The sequence below is a fragment of the Myotis daubentonii genome, chromosome 16, assembly GCF_963259705.1.
Source record: "Myotis daubentonii chromosome 16, mMyoDau2.1, whole genome shotgun sequence".
Taxonomy (NCBI): Eukaryota; Metazoa; Chordata; class Mammalia; order Chiroptera; family Vespertilionidae; genus Myotis; species Myotis daubentonii.
In genome coordinates, this window is record NC_081855.1 from 34,934,217 (window position 1) to 34,957,739 (window position 23,523).

At 40.2% G+C, this 23,523-nt stretch overlaps 1 protein-coding gene across 6 annotated transcripts in view; it reads right to left on the minus strand.

Moving 5' to 3' along the window:
- Positions 1 to 960: 960 nt before the first annotated feature.
- The window catches only part of USP32 (ubiquitin specific peptidase 32), a 125,654-nt gene continuing 103,091 nt past the window's right edge, over positions 961 to 23,523 (minus strand). For all 6 annotated transcript variants that reach the window (XM_059669718.1, XM_059669722.1, XM_059669721.1 and 3 more), the window contains 8 exons: positions 19,278 to 19,462; positions 17,504 to 17,590; positions 16,471 to 16,591; positions 9,053 to 9,244; positions 6,350 to 6,638; positions 4,825 to 5,261; positions 4,272 to 4,364; positions 961 to 3,291 (listed from right to left, as the gene is read on the minus strand). In XM_059669718.1, coding sequence (XP_059525701.1) covers positions 3,118 to 3,291; positions 4,272 to 4,364; positions 4,825 to 5,261; positions 6,350 to 6,638; positions 9,053 to 9,244; positions 16,471 to 16,591; positions 17,504 to 17,590; positions 19,278 to 19,462 — 1,578 coding nt within the window. In that variant the 3' untranslated portion in view covers positions 961 to 3,117. The remainder of the gene's footprint in view (positions 3,292 to 4,271; positions 4,365 to 4,824; positions 5,262 to 6,349; positions 6,639 to 9,052; positions 9,245 to 16,470; positions 16,592 to 17,503; positions 17,591 to 19,277; positions 19,463 to 23,523) is intronic.

The window sequence follows — 23,523 nt, forward strand, 5'->3', positions numbered from 1 at the left end:
CACCTCAGCCAGAGAGGCTGGGAGATGGACGCTCCCTCTCACTTTACAAGGCCATTCAGAAATAAGCAATAAACGCTTACCCATCTCCACAAGCTGGTCCTTTCCAAGGCTGCATTTAAAAGCCAGGGACACAGGATGACACCTTAGAAGATGTGCTTTCTGATGACTTTTTGGATCCCTTTTCTGTTTGTTTCTTTAAACAAGCTACCATTGCTGCTGATTCAACATGTTTCGTTCTATAAATTTTTAATGTGTATTCCCATTTTTGGAGAATGTGAGCAGAGCGTTTGGTAGCATCAGTATAGCAAGCAAGTAAAAAAATAAATCTCTGCAAAACAGAGTGAATCTCATGGGGCTAGGACTTCACATTCATTGACAACTTACCAAGAAACGGTGCCAGACATTTATATACTTCATTTACTTAATATAAGCCTGAGAGGTAGGTATTCTAATTTTAAAGGTAAACAAACAGGGGCTGAGGTTGAAGGACCCACAGCTCCAAATCTTCCACCCTTCTCAATGCTGCCGAATGCCTCTTTGGAGACCTTCCAGAGACAACCAGGGGCATTCCTGGTTTCTCAGCACTACCTGCAAACAGGATCATTTCAAGGCATTATACAAATAAGAGGTCTTACTCTTCTTCACCTTATCCCCTAATCTGCATGAAGCTACTGTAAGACCTCCTCCATCAATTCTCAGTTCACCTGCTGTCTATGCTTCTCCCAACACCCTTCCATATCTTCAAAATAATTTCCTAACAGGGATGTGAGCCAAATTTAAAACAGTGTAGATACCTTGCTCTACCTCCACCACAGTTTCCATTCTTTCAGAGATGAAGTATCTACTCTCTAAGTCAGGTATTATTCAAGTAGGAGAGTTAAAACAAGGTCAAAGAGAGAAAGGCTGAAGGATTGGACTTTTTTTGGTGTTTACTTATATAGAGGAAAAATAGCACATAAATGCAGCCACAGTATTTAATTTGTTTGGATAATAGTTACAGATAAACAGATACACTCCATATACAATTACCAATACTTTTTTATACAGTTCATATTTCAGTACATCAACACTATTTTATTTACACTCTATGTACATTAACATATTTCTAAAGTCAGTGCATTGTCAACAAGTTTTATACAGTAATTTACAAGGTGAATGTAGTTAATAGTTAATTTAATAAATTTTCCGCTAGTCATGAATTAAAAAAATTAATTACAACCAATATAACAAACATAGATCAAACAACATTAGTAGATTGTGCTACCTGTTTAAATAAAACATCTGTAAGGAAATTATTTAAAATCTTCCATTTTTTTCATGGGACTTGTCCAGGTAGGAATGGACAGATTTTATATACGGAAAATCATGAAACTATAAAGTATGTATTTTGTCTGACTTCATCCCATTATTCCATTTAGGCCACTGCTTCCAACTTGCAATTATAGTCTCTGAATAGGGTTTCAACTTAGGAAGGCGTTTAAGACAACCTTTCCAACTGCTCTGAGAACTGGATAATAACTAGCCTCAGATATGAGAACATAAATGCTGAATTACTTTGGTACCTACTATTTATGAGGAAGAATGGGAAATGGAATCTGACAATTAATGAGAACCAACTTCCAGGGTCCATATGAATACAAAAAGACTGAAGAAAAAAAAGTGAAATATTTACTTTGAATATATATTTTATAACAACACATGAAAAACGATGCTGCCTGAAATAAATAACATTTACATTTTTGTTCCAGTCTTGAATTATCAGAGGAAAAAATAAAGTGAGCAAAGAAACAAAACTTTTGATGACTACTACTGGGAAAGTAAAAAAAAAAAAAAAAGAGAGAGACAAACCCCCAAAACAAAACAAAACAAAAAAACAAACTGGACATGCAAACAAAATAGAAGTTTACTTTTAAAACCACAAATTTCATTAAAAATACACACTATCAATGTTTGAAAACAGATTGAATCTCATGGGGCTAGGATTTCACATTCATTGACAACTTACCAAGAAACGAGATGTATTTTGTTTTTAAACTGAATATGATGGGGGAAAACACCCCATTCAAGTTAATGTATAGCCCTTATAGCCATCAAATATAAACAAGTCTTGAAAAGTTCATTTGTATGTACTCTCTCCTTTTTAAAGTGCAAAACAAAGAAACAAAGAAAAATAATCACTAATTGTGAAATACCATTTAGCTTTGATGCCATTTCCTTCTCAGAAGCTTTTTGTGCAACACGTGCAAGAGAAGATGGTGCAAATATTGGCAACTGCCCACCACACTCAGCAGCAGGAGTGGAGCACATTTTTGAGGACACGTAAAGTATCCCCCAAAGTAAGATGCCTCTATCTGAGAGGGCCATTTTAGCTGGATTCCCAGGATGCTTTCTTTTTCTGTATAGAGTCTTCCAACCAAGGCCCTGGGTAGAAGGCACACAGCCCTTAAGAGATTCTTAGGCTGACTGACTACTATATATGGCTCTGCCACCATGACTGGTTGTGTTTCAAACACAAACACAACAAAAATAAAAAGCAAGAAAAGACATAAAAAGACTGGGAAAATGCTTTAAAAAAATAAGTGGAAAAATCTGTGTCCATGCCATAAGAATCCTTTGCACACCTTCATGATCTTGCTTTCTCCATCTTGTCAATATAGTGGAATAAAACTTTAGGAAAAAGGAGGTAGCATGTCATGTCGTCCCGAGACAACACTATAACTTTTTGTTTTACTTTGACTCCAAGGAAATTCTTAGTATTTTGTTATAATTATTGGTAAACTCTATACTCACTACCTATTTGTTCACATCTGGACAAGCACAATTTAGTTCTTATTTGGTCCCAGGTGGCTGGTGCCAAACCCTTTTGTTTACAGGCTAATGGTGGACTCTGCCTGAAAGTTCTCTACCAGAGAACTTGTGTGAGATACTTTCAAACAAAACTATTACTACTGTTATGCTAACTGCTATTTTAATTAGGATTGTTATTTGTGCTTCAGGGTCACAGGATAAAAATAACTACCTTTAGTTAGCTTGCCTTTCAGGGACACTTTTGCCAAATGTTAGCTACGGGGAGTCATCTCCCTTACCACCAGACTGTCTAGCAGCCAGAGTGGGAGCTTACTGTAAAACACAGTACTTTTTGTAATCAGACTCAAAGTCTTCATCCATGCTGCTTGTGTCTGCCATCTTTTTGCCATCAACCTTTGGCAGAAATTGTGCATAGTCTATCCCCTTCTGCTCATAGAAAAGAATGTAGGCAGAGTCGGTGTCAATTTCATCAGGGTGAAGTTCCTAAAGGGATAAGAAAAGTCTTTAATAATAAAAAAGCCACCACTCTACTGGCTCTTAATCCTTGCCAGGAAAGTGAAGACCAAGCCTCTTCAATTACTAAACATGTTTGCTTCCAATTAGCTTCACATTTTGGCTGTCTCATACCTGCCCCCCAAATAAGTCTCATTACTTTCAGTGTTTGTTTTAGGGAAAATATCCTGACTACAGACACGTTAAAAAGAATAACCAATCCCCCCCCCCACCCCCATCAAATTCTAATAGCTCAAAAGACAAGAGCTTTTAATCATTAAACAATACTTTTTTCCCCTTACTATTCATGTGTGTTTTCTTTAATGTGTTTTTATTGATTTTTAGAGACAGAGGAAGGGAGAGGAATAGAGAAATAGAAACATTGATTGGCTGTCTCTTGCACGCCCCCTACTGGGTATTGAGCCCACAACAGTGGCACATGACCTGACTGGGAATCAAACTGTGACCTCCTGATTCATGGGTTGACGCTCAACCACTGGGCCATACCAGCTGGGCAATTACTCATGTTTTCATTCTCTCCTCTGCATATCACTTTTGATCCTTTAATACTAAAGGCATCTAGCCCTCGCCTGTGTTTCTCAGCCTACGCACCGAAGGGTCACAGGTTTGATGCCCGGTCAAGGACAGGTATCTGAGCTGCAGATTTGAACCACAGCCCTGGTTGGGGTATGTGTGGGAGGCAATCAATCTGCGTGTGTCTCTCTCACTTCGATGTTTCTCTCTTTCTCTCTCTCCCTACCCCCACTCTCCCTAAAAAAAATCAATGGGAAAAACATCCTCAGATAAGGATTAACAAAAAAACAAACAAGCAAAAAATACTAAAGGCATCTATATATGGTTTCTAACAGAAATATCTATTCCATTTAGGAGAAAGTCCATTATTTAAACAAATATCCCTGAGAATTGTTGACATTTTTGTTTTCCTTTATTCAAAGATTAGGGATATCTACCTTACAGCTGCTGTCATTGTAACAGTACCACTTGCTGTTTGGGTTTTTGGCATAAGTGACGTAATGGCCCCCGCCCAGAATTCCTGAATGGCACTGTAAGAGAAGAAAGTGGAGGTATGTTAGTAGTTAATAGAACTGGTCAGGGACACTACTAGGATCTGATCAGGAAAACACTAATCATTTAGGTGGTCAAGAAGGAAAGTTTTGGAATCATCTAACTTTTTTCCAAAAATCAAAATTCAAAAGTCCCAAATCTAAATATTTTGTAGTTGCAATTATTTGTTAGAAAGCAAAAATCCCTTGGGAGCACACAATTGTGAATAACTCAAACCTGTGACTCCAGTAATAATAATTACATGACTATAACCACTTACTCTGTGAGCATCTTGGGTTTTATCTGGAAGGCCAAGATACCTACTGCTAACTTTGTTTATCACCAAGCTCAATGCCTAGGAAATAAGCAAGCACTGAAAAAAATGAATGAATGAATGAATGATGAACAAATCACTGAAAAATGTAGACCATTCTGAAAACCATACAATAAACCACTTACCGAAATTGCATATAGATTATAAATAGGATTAACACGAATATCTTTTCTTTGGTCATCGGTGATGTCTTCTTCACTGTGGTTTTCAAGCTGACCATTGCTGTAGCCATTGCCACAGACACTACCATATGCCTCATGTTCATAAAGAAATCCATTGGCCAAAGCTACTTCGTGATCCTGAGGGGTAACCAGCTCAGGTTGGCTGCCCCCCAGCATGTGCCCTTGGCTCAAAGCATCAGCCAGCTCACAAACATGCACAGTCCCATTCTCTTTGCTGGCATCCAAGTTCTCCTTACTACTCGTCAGTTTATTTTTGCTGCCAATCTGGGGTAGTCGAAGCCTCCCTTTGCTCCTCCCTAAAGTCCGTGGGCTGCTGTTAGGGCTGCTGTTTTTGCTGGAGGGACAGCTGGCTCCACCTTTTCTTGATGAAGAAGGTGAACCTGTCAAAGGGAGAAGGAAAGATTCATAAAACCCAAATGCCACAAATTAAGCTAGCCACCAGATGGTAATTTTGGAGCCACCTTCACAAGTATACACATAAAGGTATAAAGACTGGGAGTCCTGACTGGCTACTTTTTAGTTCCTATTATGTAGTCAATAAGTTACAGTCTTATCTTCCTCAATGCCAAGCCCTGAAAATGCAGCAATGTCCAGAAAATGTAAATTACCATGTAGGAACTTAGAAAATAGTAGAAAGGTGATTTAGGTCAGATTCAGTTTAAAACAATATTATTAGACTAAGGCCCCAAGGAGTTTTACAAATGTGTTTTCTTCTCTGTCTTGTATGTAAACTTAGATTAAAAATACAATCACTAATTATTAAGCACTTACTATTGCTAAGCATGGTATTGGAAACTCTATTATCTTCTCCTCTCACAACAAACCTGTAAGGTGGTGAGTCTTAAACTTTTTGGTCACAGCTCCACCCACTTCCTTATATACCCTTAAAAGTTGCTGATGACCTCTAGAACGTTTCTTTTATGGGTTATATCTATCAATATTTACCATCCTAGGAATTAAAATGGAGGAATCTAAAAAATAATATACAAGCACATATTTCACCGATATTATCACAGCACGCTGGATCTGACTTCACCATACACTTGTGAGAGAATGACAGTGAAAAGGTACATAGTATCTTATTATTTTTATGAAAATAGTTCTAACCCTCCAGGCCCTCAGGAACTCTATAGGGGTTCCTGGACCACACTTTGAGAACCTCTGCCGTAAGGGAACAAGAATGACAACTACCATTCATGCTTTACACCTGACATTAAATCCTCACACTCTGTGAACTTAGTATCATCTCCATTTTCTACATAAAAAATAGATGCAGGGAGGCTATATCTCTTGCTAAAAGTCACATAGTTCAAATCTAGATAGGTCTGATTCTAGATAAGTTTGTTCCATCTCATGAAGCTGTTGCTCTAGAGTGGAAGGGACAGGAAAACACGCAGTCTACAGGGGTCCTGGGAGAGCCCCCCTCAGGGTGCTATCTGGGTTTCAGGAGGTTCCTAGGCTTCTTCACCTTTAGGGCTACTGATGATGTTTGCGCTGAGCGAGGACGGGCTTTTGCTCAGGCGCACATCCTCTTCCCCAGCGGAGTTCAGGGCATCCATTTTCTTCACCTCTCCTGTCGGAACCCTGGTCTCACAGAGGTCATCCCCCTGGGGTGTGAGTGGTTTCCGCTGGCAGAGAGCCGGGTTTCTTGGTACCAAAAAAGCACTAGGGTCAAAACTTTCACGAGGAAATTTAACAATTTTCTGTGACTTTATCCATCGGCCATTTACAAATTGAAATCTTTTAAGATGAATAATCTGGAGAAGAAAAGGTAGAAAACACTAGGGTTAGAGGGTTCCAAAGATACAAAATAGATCTAATACATGTGAATGTTCAAGAATATAGAACATAACATTTTTTCAAAAAAATATATTTTATTATGTAACACAGTTATCAGTAGGGCCACTGCCCTTTAGCTATATGGTTACCATGGTAATCTCCCTAATTTCATATCCTTTGTATATCCGAAACTCTCTTTCCCAATTTCTTCAACTTCCTTGGAGCCTATATTTGCATGTATCCCTCTGCTTTTTTTTTTTTTTTAAATATATTTTATTGGTTTTTTACAGAGAGGAAGGGAGAGAGATAGAGAGTTAGAAACATCGATCAGCTGCCTCCTGTACACCTCCCACTGGGGATGTGCCCGCAACCCACGTATATGCCCTTGACCGGAATCGAACCTGGGACCCTTCAGTCCGCAGGCCGACGCTCTATCCACTGAGCCAAACCGGTTTCGGCCCCTATGCTTTCTGAGTTTGAGATCCACACTGAACTGTACCTCTCTCCAATATCATAGAAGAAAAATGGAGTTTTTGAAATAGATGAAATTTATCCAATCTCCGACTGCACATTTCTCCTTTCTCACCATATCCTTTGATGGCTACCAGGAAATCCTGAAGAGCATAAGAATCTCCCTACTTTCTGGCTTGTCTTCTTTTCAAGAGCAATGAATTCCTCCAGTTTCATACAGTGTTATTAAGCTCTGTAATGTGTGCACAAATCTTTGGTGGCTACCTCTACCCTAAATGCTTAACAATTTACTGTCAATATAAAGATAATTCCTTCCTAATGGGGCACACCAGTGTGTGGATATCATAGAAGCCCACCAAGCTCTCAACAAAACATATTTATTTATCTGTAGTCTTCACCTAAGGGTATGTTTTTATTGATTTTTAGAGAGAAAGGGGGAGAGAGGTGGGGGGGGAGGGAAGGAAAGGGGGGGAGAGGGGGGGAGAGAGAGAGAGAGAGAGAGAGAGAGAGAGAGAGAGAGAGAGAGAAAGAGAGAAAGAGAGAGAGAGGAGTTGATTGGTTGCCTTCTGAATGCACCCTGACCGGGAATCAAACTCACAACCTTATGGTGTATGGGATGACACTCAACCAACTTAGCCACCCAACCAGGGCACTCATCATTATTATTTTTTAAAATATATTTTTAATTGATTTCAGAGAAGGAGGGAGGGAGGGGGAGAGGAAGAGAGGGAGAGAGAGAGAGAAAGAGAGAGAGAGAGACATCAATGGTGAGACTCATCAACTGGCTTCCTCCTGCATGCCCCACATTGGGGATCAAGCCCGCAACCCATGTATATGTCCCGACTGGGAATCGAACCATGACCTCCTGGTTCACAGGTTGACGCTCAACCACAGAGCTATGCTGGTTGGGCTCATTTTTTAAAGACCTCAAAAACATAGTTTTTATAAATGCCTTCACTCCAAAAAGATATGTTTTATGTGATAGTTATATGAATATGTATAATTGTCAGAACTCATCAAACTAGATATTTTAAATCTATGCATTTAATTCTGAGTTAATGATAACTCAATTAAAACAAAACAAAAAAAACACTATCCCCCTTCCTACCTACCTGTCCCCAAGCCTGCTCTGGCCTTCTTCCCTTCCCTCAGCTCCATCCCTGTAGCTAGCTAGCCAAAATTATTAATTACTTGTGAATTCTTCCCTAGTTGTTTTAGATTAATAAAATAAAAACAACCACCTACATTCACAGTTTTACAGAGTAGTAGGAAAACTTGAGTGAAAAAATGCAGGTAAGATCTGGTTAAAACACACCACTGCCTTATAGTTACACCTGTTATGATATCCCACTCTTAAGGAAAAGGCCTTCTTAAATGAATAGGAAAAACTGTCACTTCAAACTCACCTGACAAACAACAGGAGAGTCTCCTAATCCATGAAGGGAGAAGGCAGAAGTAAATAAAATTCAAAAGAACACATGAACCCCCACTGCACATGTGTGCTGTGGCCATGTGATCGAGCACAATGGAACCTGAAGCTCCAGGCTCAGCTGCTCTTCTACAATCCACTAACGATGAGCCTAAAGCTTGCTCTCTCCCTAGAGCCAGAAGTGCTTTCATTTTCTTTTGCAGTTCAAATTCACCAGGTTTTACTTTTGACCCTTCCTATACCTTGTGTGGAATGGCAGTTACTGTTTTATATTACTTTTCTCTCCTTTTTAGTGGTCTGCTCTTTAGGAACAAGAACTAGCAAATACCTGTAGAACAATTAATTTCTGTGTGCAACATAAAAATCTTGCACAGCAAAAGTGTTTTAAGCATTGCTGAGGGGAGGATTTTATTCTCAAAAATAACAAAAACTATTTGTTCATGACTTTTTTCCTTTTTGCCTACCTCTCTCAGAGGTAGGACTGTAACGTACCAGGACTGGGGGAAGCCTCCAGAGATCCAGCTTCTTGGTTGCTAAGCAGTGGGTCTTACACTTGGAACAGTAGTACATCTCATTTTCTCCCAGCTCCTCCTCACTGGTGAAAGCACGTAGACAGTTGTCCAGGTTGATGGGCTCAGCTTGTGCTCGCCGACTCTGTTCCACACTCTCATGCTCATCGACAACCTGTAAGTGGAGAGAATAGGAAGAATGGGGGGAGAAGGCGGGTGGGGAAGGGAGCAAGTTTAAAATGGTCACCTGGCTATGCATTATCCTCTATGTGATTCACACTCATTTTATTCTACACGAAGAAAAAGAAAATACAATCCAAACTAAAAGTCTTTGAGCAAATACAGTATCTGTACATTTTTTCACAAACAACACATCAATAATATCCTGGACCAAATTTCTATTTATATGACCATAGCTCTTGAAAAATTTCTGAATGGTTAGAAATGACAAAAACAAACAAGGAATTGCCTATTTATTTTACAATTTTGAAATCCTAAAACAGCTTACATGTGAGCTGGCCTTCAAACCAGGAGTGTTCAGATTAAGTCTTTTAATTTTTTAACTAGAAAGAGAACATTATTAGTATGTTGCAGGCTTTACAGAGGCTAGGAGAAATAATATCACTGGAAAATAGATGCGAGATCTGAATTAAATAAGAAAGGTAAGAAAAGCTAACCATGAGAATACAACACATCAGAGTGTTAAACCCCAAAGGAAACAACTCAGTTGCATATTGACACCATGTAACACAAAGTTTTCAGAATACCATGTGTGTCATTATCTATCTCCTGCCTCACAAAGCCTCTTTATCTGAGACTGCAATGAAACAGTAGGCTAAAAAGAGCCCGGTTTTGTTGAGAAGGACACTAATACCTTCCAAACCTCCATGGTTCCATTAACCAACACCCTAGGCTTTGGAGCAAGAAGATGGTAAGTATAAGGAGAGACAGCAAAGGGGGTAGGTATGTACCAGTAAGGATGTGTGTTGAAGGTGGTGTGTGATCAGGAGGAGGGAGAGAAGTAGGGGCCTAAAATGCAACAGAAAAGGAGTAATTTTTCTTTCTCCAATACTTGGCTGTCACTTAATAAGCAATTAAGAACTATGGTGGGTGAGGCATAGTGTGAGGACTATGAAAGCTACTGCGAGACTTCACACAGGGACCTTTTAATTCCAGGGTGGAGTTTGGAATACAAGTCGAAAACTGAATGCCTCTCTTTCTGGCAAAGGTCACACACATGTTCATCACTCCAGTTATTAAACCTCCCTTTCAAAGGTGAATTGGTTCTCTTTGCCTGAGGCAATTTCTCTCAGGTTTCCCTTCCTAAACTGACAATGGGAGCAGTGGGCTCCCTAAATTACAAGCAGGCACATCTCAACACATGCAGTTTACAACAGTTTTTCAGGGGTGACTTTTTTCCTAAATGAGAGGATGGCTGAATTACAGGCTGCCAAATACTTCTATAAACTATCAAGGTTGACCCTGGTGAGGTTGAGACGGCCCCTGTGAGGCTGGGACAGCCCCTGTGAGGTTGAAACGGCCCCTGTGAGGCTGGGATGGCCCCTGTGAGGCTGAGACGGCCCCTGCGAGGCTGCGACGGCCCCTGGGAAGCCGAGAAAAATACCACATGATCGCACTCATTTATAGATAATAAAGACCAATATAAACTGATGAACAAAAATAGATACAGAGGCAGAGCAGCATTGAACAGACTGTCAAACTACAGTGGGAAGCCTGGGGAGGGTTGGGGGGGGGGGCAAGAGATCAACTGAAGGGTTTGTATGCATGCATATAAAAATAACCAATGGACACAAGACACTGGGGGGTAGGGGAGGCCGGGGGAATGTCAAGGGGGGTAAAAAAGGAGACATGTGTAATACTCTTTGTAATACTTTAAGAAATAAAACAAAATTTAAAAAAAAAAACAAGAAAAAAAAAATCAAGGTTGAGGTTGACCGTGCAATTAAGGGTTTTAGCATTGTAACACCATCCATTTCAAAAGAATTCATTTAAAAAAGGGAACTTGAGGAAAATCCTTTCTTCCAGAAAGGAAAATATAGCTTGACCTGGGGTCACTGATTTCTTTTCTGATACTAATAACTCTTATCAACTTTAGAGCTGTTCACATCTCAGGGAAAAACTGACATTCTTCTAAAAAACAAACAAATAAAAAAACAAACAAAAATCCCCTAACAAACAAAAAATCCCATACTGAATTATGGCTGTTGGAATCAGAGTAGGAAAAGAGGTGTATCAAATACAGTAGTGTCTCTTTTCTTATAACAAGTTAAACATTCTCTAGCAAGGATGCTTTATGGCCAACCACAAATTACAGTAAGTTAGTAAAGAATGTTGATTTTTATTGACTGTATTTTCTATGGAACACCTAGGCTGTAGAACTAGATGGAGACAGGGAGAAAGACCAATAAAAAAACATATTTGTGGACTGACAATAATTTTTATTTATCAACAAAATTTCTCTAAATCACAGAGATTTCCTTCCTTTACTTCTTGAGATCCATTGACAGATTCTCTACTATTATTCAAATAGTCTAAATTACTATTGGCACCCTCTTCCTTTTTTTTCTAAGTTGCTTGAAAACTCATCCTTAACACAAAACATAAGGAATAAAATAACAGTGTTCATACGTGATAAAACTACTAAAGGCCTGGTACATGAATTCGTTCACAGCTGGGGTTCGGCGGGCTGCCCTGATTGGGGCCGATTGGGCGGGCCAGTGGGGGGCAGGAAGGGGTGGGAGGGGAGGAGGCTCGGGCGGTTGGCCAGCTGGCCCCACCCCCTGGTCCAACTCCCAGTAGAGGGGACAATTTGCATATTAGCCTTTTATTATATAGGATTAGAAAAGAGGGAGCTCTAAGAAATTACCTAAGTTTAATTTTCTATTAAGAAATGTGAGGTCTAAATGGAGAGAGGAAAAATAAAACATAACAGCCCTAACCAGTTTGGCTCAGTGGATAGAGCGTCGGCCTGTGGACTCAAGGGTCCCAGGTTCGATTCCGGTCAAGGGCATGTACCTTGGTTGCAGGCACATCCCCAGTAGGGAGTGTGCAGGAGGCAGCTGATCGATGTTTCTCTCTCATCGATGTTTCTAACTCTCTATCCCTCTCCCTTCCTCCCTGTAAAAAAAAATCAATAAAATAAAAATAAAATAAAACAAAACAATTTCCTCTCTACTTTTTTTCTGAAAACATTCACATAGAAATTTTGGAAAGCAGAGGAGAATGTAGAAAGGCAGAAAACCTTTTTATTCTTAATACAAAGGCAAACATGTCAAAATATTGGCAGATTTTCTTTTGTCCTTTTCCTAAATAGTATTTTTTCATATTTAAGAGATTTTTCAGTATATGCAACTTTCTACCTTGCTTTTAAAAGAAAACAACATATCATAAGTATCTTCCCATATATGCCAGCAAAAACTCCTGGTAATCATCATTTTCAGTAACTGTATAAAATTTTATCTAATTACTATACCATGCTTTACTTAATCATTCCTCTAATGTGGGACAAATATAAGTTGTTTCTAATTTTTTACTATACTAAAAAATGCCATGATGAAGGTTTATCAGCAAATTACAGAGTATTTTCCTAGGCTAAATCTCTAGAAGGGAAATCACTGGAATAAAAAGTATAAAAGATATGAGGCCCTGGCCGGGTAGCTCAGTTGGTCAGATCATCATCCCAATATACCAAGGTTGCAGGTTTGATCTCCAGTCAAGGCACCTCAATGTTTCTTTTCTCTGTTTCAAATCAATCAATCAATAAAAATTTAAAAAATAAAAAGTATAAAACATGTGGGCAATAATCTCAATTTAAAACCATGGTATCTTCCTTTATCTATGTGACTCTCCAAGCACACACAGAAACCACATGTGGGAAGATATATTACGTAGGAAAAAAATGAGTCATGTGGCCCCTCTCTCTAACAAGGCAAAATATCTCAATTGTAATTTGGTTTCCATGGTGTCCTAAGAGCATCCCTGAAAGTGAAAACAGGGTGAGATTGAACAGGTCACTTAGGCTTTTTTCCTATAAGCAGAATATCCTCCAGAGCTTTTCAAATTGACACTCAGCTTGTTAAAAAACAGATTTTCAGAGCCAAATCACTTTTCATCTTTGACAGGAGTGTCTTGTCACAATAATGTCCTGTCAGATTTTGTGCTGACAAAGATTCAGGAATCTTCACCATTTGCTAAAATTTTCCCTCTTCAAAGGAAGCATGGCTGAGATTATTGAGTTACCTTGCTACAGTGAGCATGATCTACCAGATCAACTTCTCAACTTCCTTTAGCTCAACAATCTTTCATTGGGCAAGTGTCCACAAGTTATACACTTCCGTGGCTAGTGAGAGCTGCCAGGAGACTCAGGGTGTGTGGGGACATATTGAGGGATCCAAATAGGGAACTAGGTCTAGATTTGGTAGTTTCCTCATTCTTCAATAGCACAAAAAGACAGAAAAGTCAGTTATTATTACTCACCTATCTAAAGGGAACACTCTAACAGTAAAGGAAATTTCCATCAAGAGCTACATAAATGCAAAAGCCACTACAATTCTTCATGTAACTAAGAAACTCCTTTGATTCTATTGCTTTTTTTTTCTCTCCATCAGATTCTTCTCATCTCTACCCATAAGCTACGTACTCAATTGACCCTTTTTTTTGTTTTGTTTTGTTTTTGGTGCTCTTGACTGGAATCGAACCCGGGACCCTTTAGTCCGTAGGCTGACGCTCTATCCACTGAGCCAAACCAATCAGGGCTCAATTGACCCTTCAAATAGCATTTGACAAACATATTTGGGTATGGAGTTCATATTCTTTTTTTAAAAATTAATTTCAGAGAGGAAGGGAGAGGGAGAGATAGAAACATCAGTGATGAGAGAGAATCACTGACCGGCTGCCTCCTGCACACCCCCTACTGGGGATTGAGCTGCAACCCAGGCATGTGCGCCCTTGACCAGAATCGAGCCTGGGACCCTTCAGTTGGCAGGCCAACACTCTATCCACTGAGCCAAACCGGCTAGGGCAATATTCTTTTTATTTTTAATTCCATTTATTTGTTTGTTTGTTTGTTTTAGTATTCTTTTTTGAAGTAACATTTTCAAAATTTAAAAATTGCTCTAGCCAGAGAGTGGCAGTAGAGGAATCCCAAGGTAAAAGCCATTGAGATGTAATCTTAGTTGTCCAGCACTGAAACATTCAATATTTTTTCTAATTTTCTATTCACTATACCCATTAAAGGTAGCAGCTACAGCCCTGGAATGCATGTGAGCTAAGTAATTTTGGTTATCAAACGCTGCAGTTTCAATAATCTACACTAATAAAAGACAAAGATGCTAATTGACTGTACCTTCACTATGCCATAAGCCAGGCCCACCAGCCAATCAGAGCGACTATATGCAAATTAACCCAACCAAGATGGCGGCCGGCAGCCAGGAAGCTGGAGCAAGCAGGAGGCTTGATTGCCCAGGCGATGGAGGAAGCCAAGCTTCCTGCCTGCCCTGAGCTGGCTATGGCCTCCCCTCATGGCAACAAAGTTTCAATTATAGAAGACAAATAAATCCCAGATACCTGCTTCCAGCCAGCCTCCACTGGGAGCTTGGGTGGCTGGGGGTTGTGGCCAGCCTGCAAAGAGCCATCAGCCCCTCACCCAGGCTAGCCACACCCTCATGGGGTGAGGGTTCCTGCTGGGAGGCTTGGCCAGCCTGCAAACGGCCATCAGCCCTTCACCTAGGCTAGCCACACCCTCAGGGCCAGCCTGAAAACGGCCCTCAGTCCCTCACCCAGACTGGCCAGGCACCCCAGCAGGACCCCCCACCCTGAAGGGGCTGTGGCCAGCCTGCAAACAGCCATCAGCCCCTCACCCAGGCTGGCCAGGCTCCCCAGAAGGGACCCCCACCTTTGAAGGGGCTGTGGCCAGCCTGAAAACAGCCATCATCCACTCACCAGGCTGGCCACACACTCATGGGGTGAGGGTCCCTGCTGGGGGGCTTGGCCAGCCTACAAACTGCCATCAGCCACTCACCCAGACTGGCCAGGCATCCCAGAAGGACTCCCCCGCCCTGAAGGGGGTGTCGTGAGCCTGAAAATGGCCCTTAGCCCCTCAAAGAGGCTGGCCAGGCACTCCTATATAATAAAAGGGTAATATGTAAATTGACCCTAACAGTAGAATGACTGGGAATGACTGGTCACTATGACACACACTGACCACCAGGGGGCAGATGCTCAATGCAGGAGCTGCCCCCTGGTGGTCAGTGCACTCCCACAGGGGGAGCTCTGCTCAGCCACAAGCCAGGCTATCGGCTGCCAGTAGCGCTAAGGATGTCTGACTGCAGCTTAGGCCTGCTCCCTGCTGGCAAGTGGACATCCTCCGAGGGCTCCCGGGCTGCCAGAGGGATGTCTGACTGCCAGCTTAGGGCCAATCCCCCCAGGGAGTGGGCCTAAGCCAGCAGGTGGTCATCCCCCGAGGGGTTCCAGACTGCAAGAGGGCACAGGCCGGGCTGAGGGACCCCCCCCCCACCGAGTACACAAATTTTTGGCACTGGGCCTCTAGTAATTAATAAACAGGCAGTGAGATATTTACTGATTGGTATGTCATGGCTAGAGAATATAACTTCTTAATTACACCTAAAATCTTGTTACAAGATTTACTTATTAGTATTTTTTAACTTTAAAGTTCTAATATAGTCCTGGTCGGTGTCACTCAGTTTGTTGGAGCATCGTTTCATACACCAAAAGGTGGTGGGCTCAATTCCCAGTCAGGGCATATACCCAGCTTGTGGGGTTTTTTTTGTTTGTTTGTCTTTTTAAATATATTTTATTGATTTTTTTACAGAGAGGAAGGGAGAGGGATAGAGAGTTAGAAACATCGATGAGAGAGAAAGATGAGAGAGAAACATCGATCAGCTGCCTCCTGCACACCCCCCTACTGGGGATGTGCCTGCAACCAAGGTATATACCCTTGACTGGAATCGAACCTGGGACCCTTCAGTCCCCAGGCCAATGCTCTATCCAGTGAGCCAAACCAGCTACGGCCCCAGCTTGTGGGTTTGATCCCCAGTTGGGGCTCATTCAGGAGGCAGCTAACTGATGTTTCTCTCTCTCTCTCTCACTCTCTCTCTCTCTCTCTTTTTCTCTTTCCCATCCAAAATCTGAAACCAATAAAGGAAAATTTTTTTAATAAAGCTCCAATACAATTATCTCTAGAAGTGGGAAAACAGAAACATCCTTGTAATCATGTCAATATATGAAGTGCCACAGAGAATGCCAATGAATGTTTTTCTGGCTATACTTAAATTGTCTACAACAGAAATGGTATAATATAGTTAACCCACGACAAATTTTACATATAAAAACCATCACCTTGGGATGGCACTGGGTACTTACCCTTTCCTGTGATGTTTGATAGCGGAGGTGAAGAGCCGTGGGGTCCCAATCTACAGCAATATAGGCATTTCCAATGAAAGCTTTGTCTTCCCCACAATCTATTTTACAGCCTCTGCAAAATCTAAAGGCAGAAAAAAGATATACCAAGAAAGGAATAATTATGAAGGAATCAAATTTTTCTTCTGATGAAGAATATTTCATTAGAAATATTCTTCTCCCTTTCTACATTCCTTCTTGGGTTCACAGTTTGTCCTGGGCTTCTTACTCCAAACTAATAAATGCACGAATATATATTAATCATTATTAGTATTTCAGGGAATCATGCTTATCACTTTTCAAGTCTTTGGCTTTTCAAAGTACTTGATAACCATTTATTAATTCATATAAACTATATGAACTTTGTAGCAAAGAAGTACTATGGGAATTGGATATTTGAGAGAGTACACCACTAAAGGCACTCTAAATTCAGTTATTTAATGTTCTGAGGATAATTTATCTGGTATAACAATGCCCAATTTCCTTGTTTGTAAAGTGGGACATTAAATAAATGTATATAAAAATGTATGGAGTGGGGAAGGGACCATGACAAAGCCATGGTTCCAATGCCTATTTTAAACTCAGTTTGATAAGTCTATTCCAGTTTTCTGAAGGCTGACTTCAGTATTCTAGCATTTTCCAACCTGGAGTAATACTGGTCAATCTTCTAAAAACTAAAACAGACTTCCAGCAAAGTCTAGTATGTAGACTATGTTCTACTGGGCTCAGAATTGCTATATTAATTTCTAATTAATGAGCAGAAGGCATAGAATAATGAATGTTGATCATAAACTATGAATTTGATGCAACTATAGAGTTTAAAAAACCAGATGTCTCAAGAGTAAAACTTATACAGACTTCACAAGGAAGAGATGAATGAACAATTCCCAAGTTTATTTCAACTTCTCAGTCTAAAACTGAGAAATCTTATTATAAAGGTATAATATCTGGAGCTACAATTCTACTAAAATTTTTCTTTTGCAGAAGGTTACTTTACCTATACCATGGGCACCAAGCACAGGAGTTCCCATCTTTCTGCACAACTCGTAGAGTGAATGGATATTGATAGCCCATACTGTCATCACTGAAACAGAACATAAACCAAAGAGTGTAAGAAACATTTCTGATTTGAGTTCTCAACTCCTTTTCATCTTCCCATGAAATAATCCTCGGAAGGGGCATCTGTCATAATAGCATGCTCACATTTACAGCTCCATGCTGCTTATCCTAACCCATTAGCTGGGCCCTGTACCACCCACACACAGGACTCCCATGCTGTATCCCTGCTTACAGAAGTGTAGACATACTAGACTGCCAGAAGTCTCTGAGAGAGTCCATGTGGAAGGATAAGCTAAACAAACGCCAATTATCCTTCAGCCCTAATCCTATCAGAAGACTTAATTCACATTAGACTAAAATAATTAGATCTTTCCATGGCAAGAATATTGACATACCACAGAAGGCTGAAAGGTCATGTTTTTTGTTTGTTGTTTTTAGAAAGAGTGAAAGGAAGAGTGGAGGGGAGGGAGAGAGAGAAAAAAAACGATGCAAGAGAGACACATTGATTGGTTGCCTCCCACATTCGCCCCACTCAGAGCCAGGGATCAAATGGCAACCCAAGTAAGTGTCCTTGACCAGGAATCAAACCCTCCACCCTACAACCAGAGGACCAATGCTCTAACCACTGAGAAAATTGGCCAGGGCTCATAATGGTTTTTAGAGAAGTTGACTATATATTTAGAAGCTTTCTTTAATCAGAACCCCTGATGTGGTACATGCTAGGTAACCCTTTTCCCTTGTCTTAACTACTCAAAGCTATAAACTACGTAACATTAATTTTAGAGTAACATCTTTTAACTATAAGGTAGCCTTGTGAGGTCTCAACTTTAAAAAAAACATGTATGTATCCTTACTAAGAAGCAACGCAAGGAATATAATGTAAGAGCAGTATACTTTATGGCTCAGTTGGCAACTGGTAGTGGCTACTACATGGCTGCTCATGGTAATGAAGCCATGATAAGGACTCACTGTTACCTTAAGCCTTATCTAATCATCAAAAGACCCAAAACCATAACAAATACCTGTTTAGCTAATAGGACTTCTTTACTTTCTTTACTCAGTTCACAAAGAGGCAGAACTCTCACTTGCACAATTATAGCAAGAAAATGATCTACAATTCAACTGAGATATAAATAAGGGACTACAATCCCAATGATTGTTAGAAGTAAATACATTTAGTAATCCAATAGAACAGTGGTAGGAGGAATAGAAAGAAAACAGAAGGTGTTTATTCTTTAATTACTCTTATGAAATATAATAATTTCTTGTGACATTATTCCATATTAAAATTACATGGTATGGAAACAATCCAACTGTTATGGCATGAGACTTTTTCAGAATTCACGTATAGATATACACACTATTGCTCCCATTCTGATTTTCAGAGGGTTGAGATGATACAAATTCCCTGGTGAATTCATACTCCATTTTTGCAGAAAAGAAGTCAAGAATATTACCTGAAGCATTTAAAGCAGCAGGAGGGATTAGTGAATAAAAGGATTATTAGACACTAGAATGTCTAGTGAAGAAAGGAATCTGTATATACTCTCCTATTGAAAAGATGAAACCAAAGGATGAATTATATACTCCCTGGATGGTTCTTCAAAGAGTGTTTAAACCTACATAAAATGGGTCCTATAAGTCGCACAGAATTCCTATACATTCTTCTGGAGTTTGGAAACCACAGGTCTAAGCTGATCCCCTGAACTCACCAATCCTGAGCGTGGTTACTAGCTTCCTGAGGTGGGAGTGGGCTGGCTAATCGAGATACTTGAATCCAAACTGAATCATACAGGTCTTTTTTCCGGGTATGCACAGTACATGGAACAATCAGTGGCATTCCAAAGAGGCTGGGGCGATTCTTCTGAGATGACAGGAAATATAGTTCCGTCCTCATCTATAAGTATAAACAAGAGAAGAGAGAACTGAGAAGAGAGGCCTTTCATTCCTCCCTTTTGTTCTACAACTACCAATAACATGCATTACTATCAATTTCAAATTAGTCACTACTACTCTTTATTAACATGAAGACAAATTTACAGTGGAATCACTGAAAGGTTGAGGTACTGCCAATTTCAGAGTGGCTATCTATCAAACTTGGATTTTCAGCATTTAATATTTTCAAACTAGTTTTCTCTGATAAACATTTCACATACACACACTGAATCATATGTAAAAACTAGTAATTGTTTTGTAGCTCAAGGCTTTTAAGCAATTAAAACCCTTTCTCTAGAAAGTATGGCAATAAACCAATACTCCCTCAAAATAAAATTTTCAGAAAATAAGCTGCTGACAACTGGAGACCTTTGGAGACTTATGAAACCAGTCATTTTAATTTTGTAACAATTTATCCACCTTCCTATAAGTAGCTGAATGGCTATGATATATATATTTTTAATATTTTATTCATTTTTTTTTTACAGAGAGGAAGAGAGAGGGATAGAGAGTTAGAAACATCGATGAGAGAGAAACAACAATTAGCTGCCTCCTGAACACTCCCCACTGGGGATGTGCCCGCAACCAAGGTACATGCCCTTGACCGAAATTGAACCTGGGACCTTTCAGTCCACAGGCCAACGCTCTATCCACTGAGCCAAACCAGTTAGGGCTAATTTTTTTAAATATGTGACAAATTAAAAGTAAGGTAAAATTTAAAAATATTTGCTTTGAGTATGTTAAGCTGAAATTCCTTAATAAAGATACTGCACAGAATTAGCTTGGAAATGGTTGCTTAATAAAACAAGAACTTAGTATAATAGATTGTTGGGAGTTCAGGATTATTTTAAAAAGCTGCTAAGCACTTAGACATTTAATTCTTTTGGTTGGCCTTTATGTAGTAGTTAGAGAAGCTAAGTCAACAACCTATAAACTCACTAAGGGTTAGCTAGTTTCCAAGTGAAAAGACTTTTTTTTTTTAAATTAAATCTTTATTGTTCAGATTATTACATTTGTGCCAGGAGCCGGTCCATCCTTGCTGTTTCAAGGGACCTGGCATATATGGCATACGGTTCTTAATATGTTTGCTCACCTTCTTGGCACTATGTGTTTTAACCAAGGTCACCTCTGAGAAAGGTTGTTTCCCCAGGTAGGGATTTTCCCCTGAAGTTAGGGAGGGAATAAAACCCCTTAACTAAGTGCCAGGCGGGTAATTAATCATTTTAACTATGAACAATCATGCTTAAACTACATAATCTTTTCTCCCTGGAATGGAGATAAGAAATGCCCTAACCTTTGTAATAGAGATTGATAGGATTGAATCAACTGGTATAAATACCGTTGTAACAAGACAGAAACACTCAGAACTTAGAACACAGAACTCAGAAGTCAGAATTCAGAACACAGAACTTCAGAGATAGAACTTAGAACACAGGGCTTGGAACACAGAACTCAGGAGACAGAACTAAGAAGAGAGAACCTACAGACAGAACCTACACAGAACCTACAGACAGAAGAACTTCGCTGGAGAGAACATGGCAAAAGATCCTGGACTGAACCTGACTACAGAAATTGGCAAGAGAACCTGACTAGAACCTGGTGACTGAACCTGGCTGGAGAACCTGGACAGAACCTGGCTGGAGAACCTAGCGAGGGAACATGGCTACAGAACCTGGCTGGAGATCCGAAGCAGAACCTCTCTGGAGATCGAGACCAGAACTTGGCTGGAGATCCTGGCTAGGCTGCTGATCAACTGAACACTGTCTCCGTGTCCTTCCTTCTTCGCCGACTCCGTCCACACCTTTGGGGACCCCTGGACCTGCTGGGGTTGGACCCCAGCACATTTGTTCCTTTTTTTCCCCCCCATAACTCCCCTCCTCCCAGTTCCCACCCCACCCTCCGCCCTCACTCCCCACCGTCCTCATCCATAGGTGCACGATTTTTGTCCAGTCTCTTCCCACATCTCCCACACCCCTTCCCCCCCTCCAAGAATAGTCAGTCCATTCCCTTTCTATGTCTCTGATTCTATTATAATTACCAGTTCATTCTGTTCATCAGATTATTTATTCACTTGATTCTTAGATTCACTTGTTGATAGAAGCATATTTGTTGTTCATAATTTGTATCTTTACCTTTTTCTTCTTCTTCCTCTTCTTAAAGGATACCTTTCAGCATTTCATATAATACTGGTTTGGTGGTGATGAACTCCTTTAGCTTTTCCTTATCTGTGAAGCTCTTTATCTGACCTTCAATTCTGAATGACAGCTTTGCTGGATAAAGTAATCTTGGTTGTAGGTTCTTGGTATTCACCACTTTGAATATTTTTTGCCACTCCCTTCTGGCCTGCAAAGTTTCTGTTGAGAAATCAGCTGACAGTCGTATGGGTACTCCCTTGTAGGTAACTGAGTTTCCTTATCTTGCTGCTTTTAAGATTCTCTCTTTGTCTTTTGCTCTTGGCATTTTAATTATGATGTGTCTTGGTGTGGTCCTCTTTGGATTCCTTTTGTTTGGGGTTCTCTGCACTTCCTGGACTTGTGAGTCTATTTCTTTCACCAGGTAGGGGAAGTTTTCTGTCATTATTTCTTCAAATAGGTTTTCAATATCTTGCTCTCTCTCATCTTCTGGCACCCCTGTAATTCGGATATTGGTACGCTTGAAGCTGTCCCAGAGGCTCTTTACACTATCTTCGTATTTTCGGATTCTTTTTTCATTTTGCTTTTCTGGTTGGGTGTTTTTTGCTTCTTCGCATTTCAAATCTTTGACCTGATTCTTGCGCTCCTCTGGTCTGCTGTTGGGAGTCTGTATAATATTCTTTATTTCAGTCAGTGTATGCTTAATTTCTAGTTGGTTCTTTATCACAACATCGAGGGTCTCATTAGATTTCTTGAGGATCTCACTATATTTATCAGCGGTCTCACCAGTCTTTTCGAAGGCCTTACTAAGTTTATCAGTGGCTTCTAGGCAGTTCTTGAGAGACCTTAAAAGTGTGGTTTTGAACTCTATATACTCCATTTCTGTCAATTTTGTCCTGTTTCTTTGTCTCCGCATTTTTTATGCTTTCTTGGTGCACCCCCTTGTGGTCTTTGTGTGCAGTCTTGTTGTAGTTAAGCCTTGATTGTTGTAGGTAATACTGGGGGAGGGGGGGGGGATTTGACCTCCAGGCCAACTGGCTGTGAGAATCAGCTGTGTCTCTGTACCTTTGTATTTTCCGCACTGTGCCTCCTCTGAGTCTCGGTATGCTTTTCTCTTTCCTTCTAGTTGTAGAATTTCCCTTCAGCCAGCCTTCCTGTGGTTCTGGGTGATGTCCGTTCCATCTTTTAGTTGTATTTTTTAAGTGGTTGTGCGAGGCGGCAATCTCCGGTGTTTACCTATGCCGCCATCTTGGTTTCGACCTGAAAAGACTTTTATTTCTGATTCTCAAGCATTTTATTTTGCAATTATTCAATTAAGCTTAGCTAAATACATGATTTTAAAGCTCTATTTCATGTGTTGGTATTGTTATTATTATTATCATTATTATTATTATTATTATTATTATTATTACTATAGGCCCAGTGCATGAAATTCGTGCACGAGGGAAGGGGGTGTCCCTCAGCCCGGCCTGCACCCTCTCCAATCCAAAACCCCTCGGAGCTCAGAGTTCTTAATATATGATCTGATAATACTTGGTAAAAACAAAACAAAAAAAAAGCCCTAGCCGGTTTGGCTCAGTGGATAGAGCATCGGAGGGTCCCAGGTTCAATTCCAGTTAAGGACACATGCCTGGGTTGCGGGCTAGGTCCCTGGTAGGGGACATGCAGGAGGCAGCTAATCAATGACTCTCATCATTGATATTGATGTTTCTCTCTCTTTCTCTCTCTCTCTCTCACTTCCTCTCTGAAAGCAATAAAAAAATATATTTAAAAAAAAGAGGTGGGGAAATGCATGAATCACCCAATTATTTTAGCTAATGGGACCAGTAGGAACTGTGCTTAAAGACAATTTCAAGTCACAAATGTATCCTGTAATTCTATAGGCTGTTCA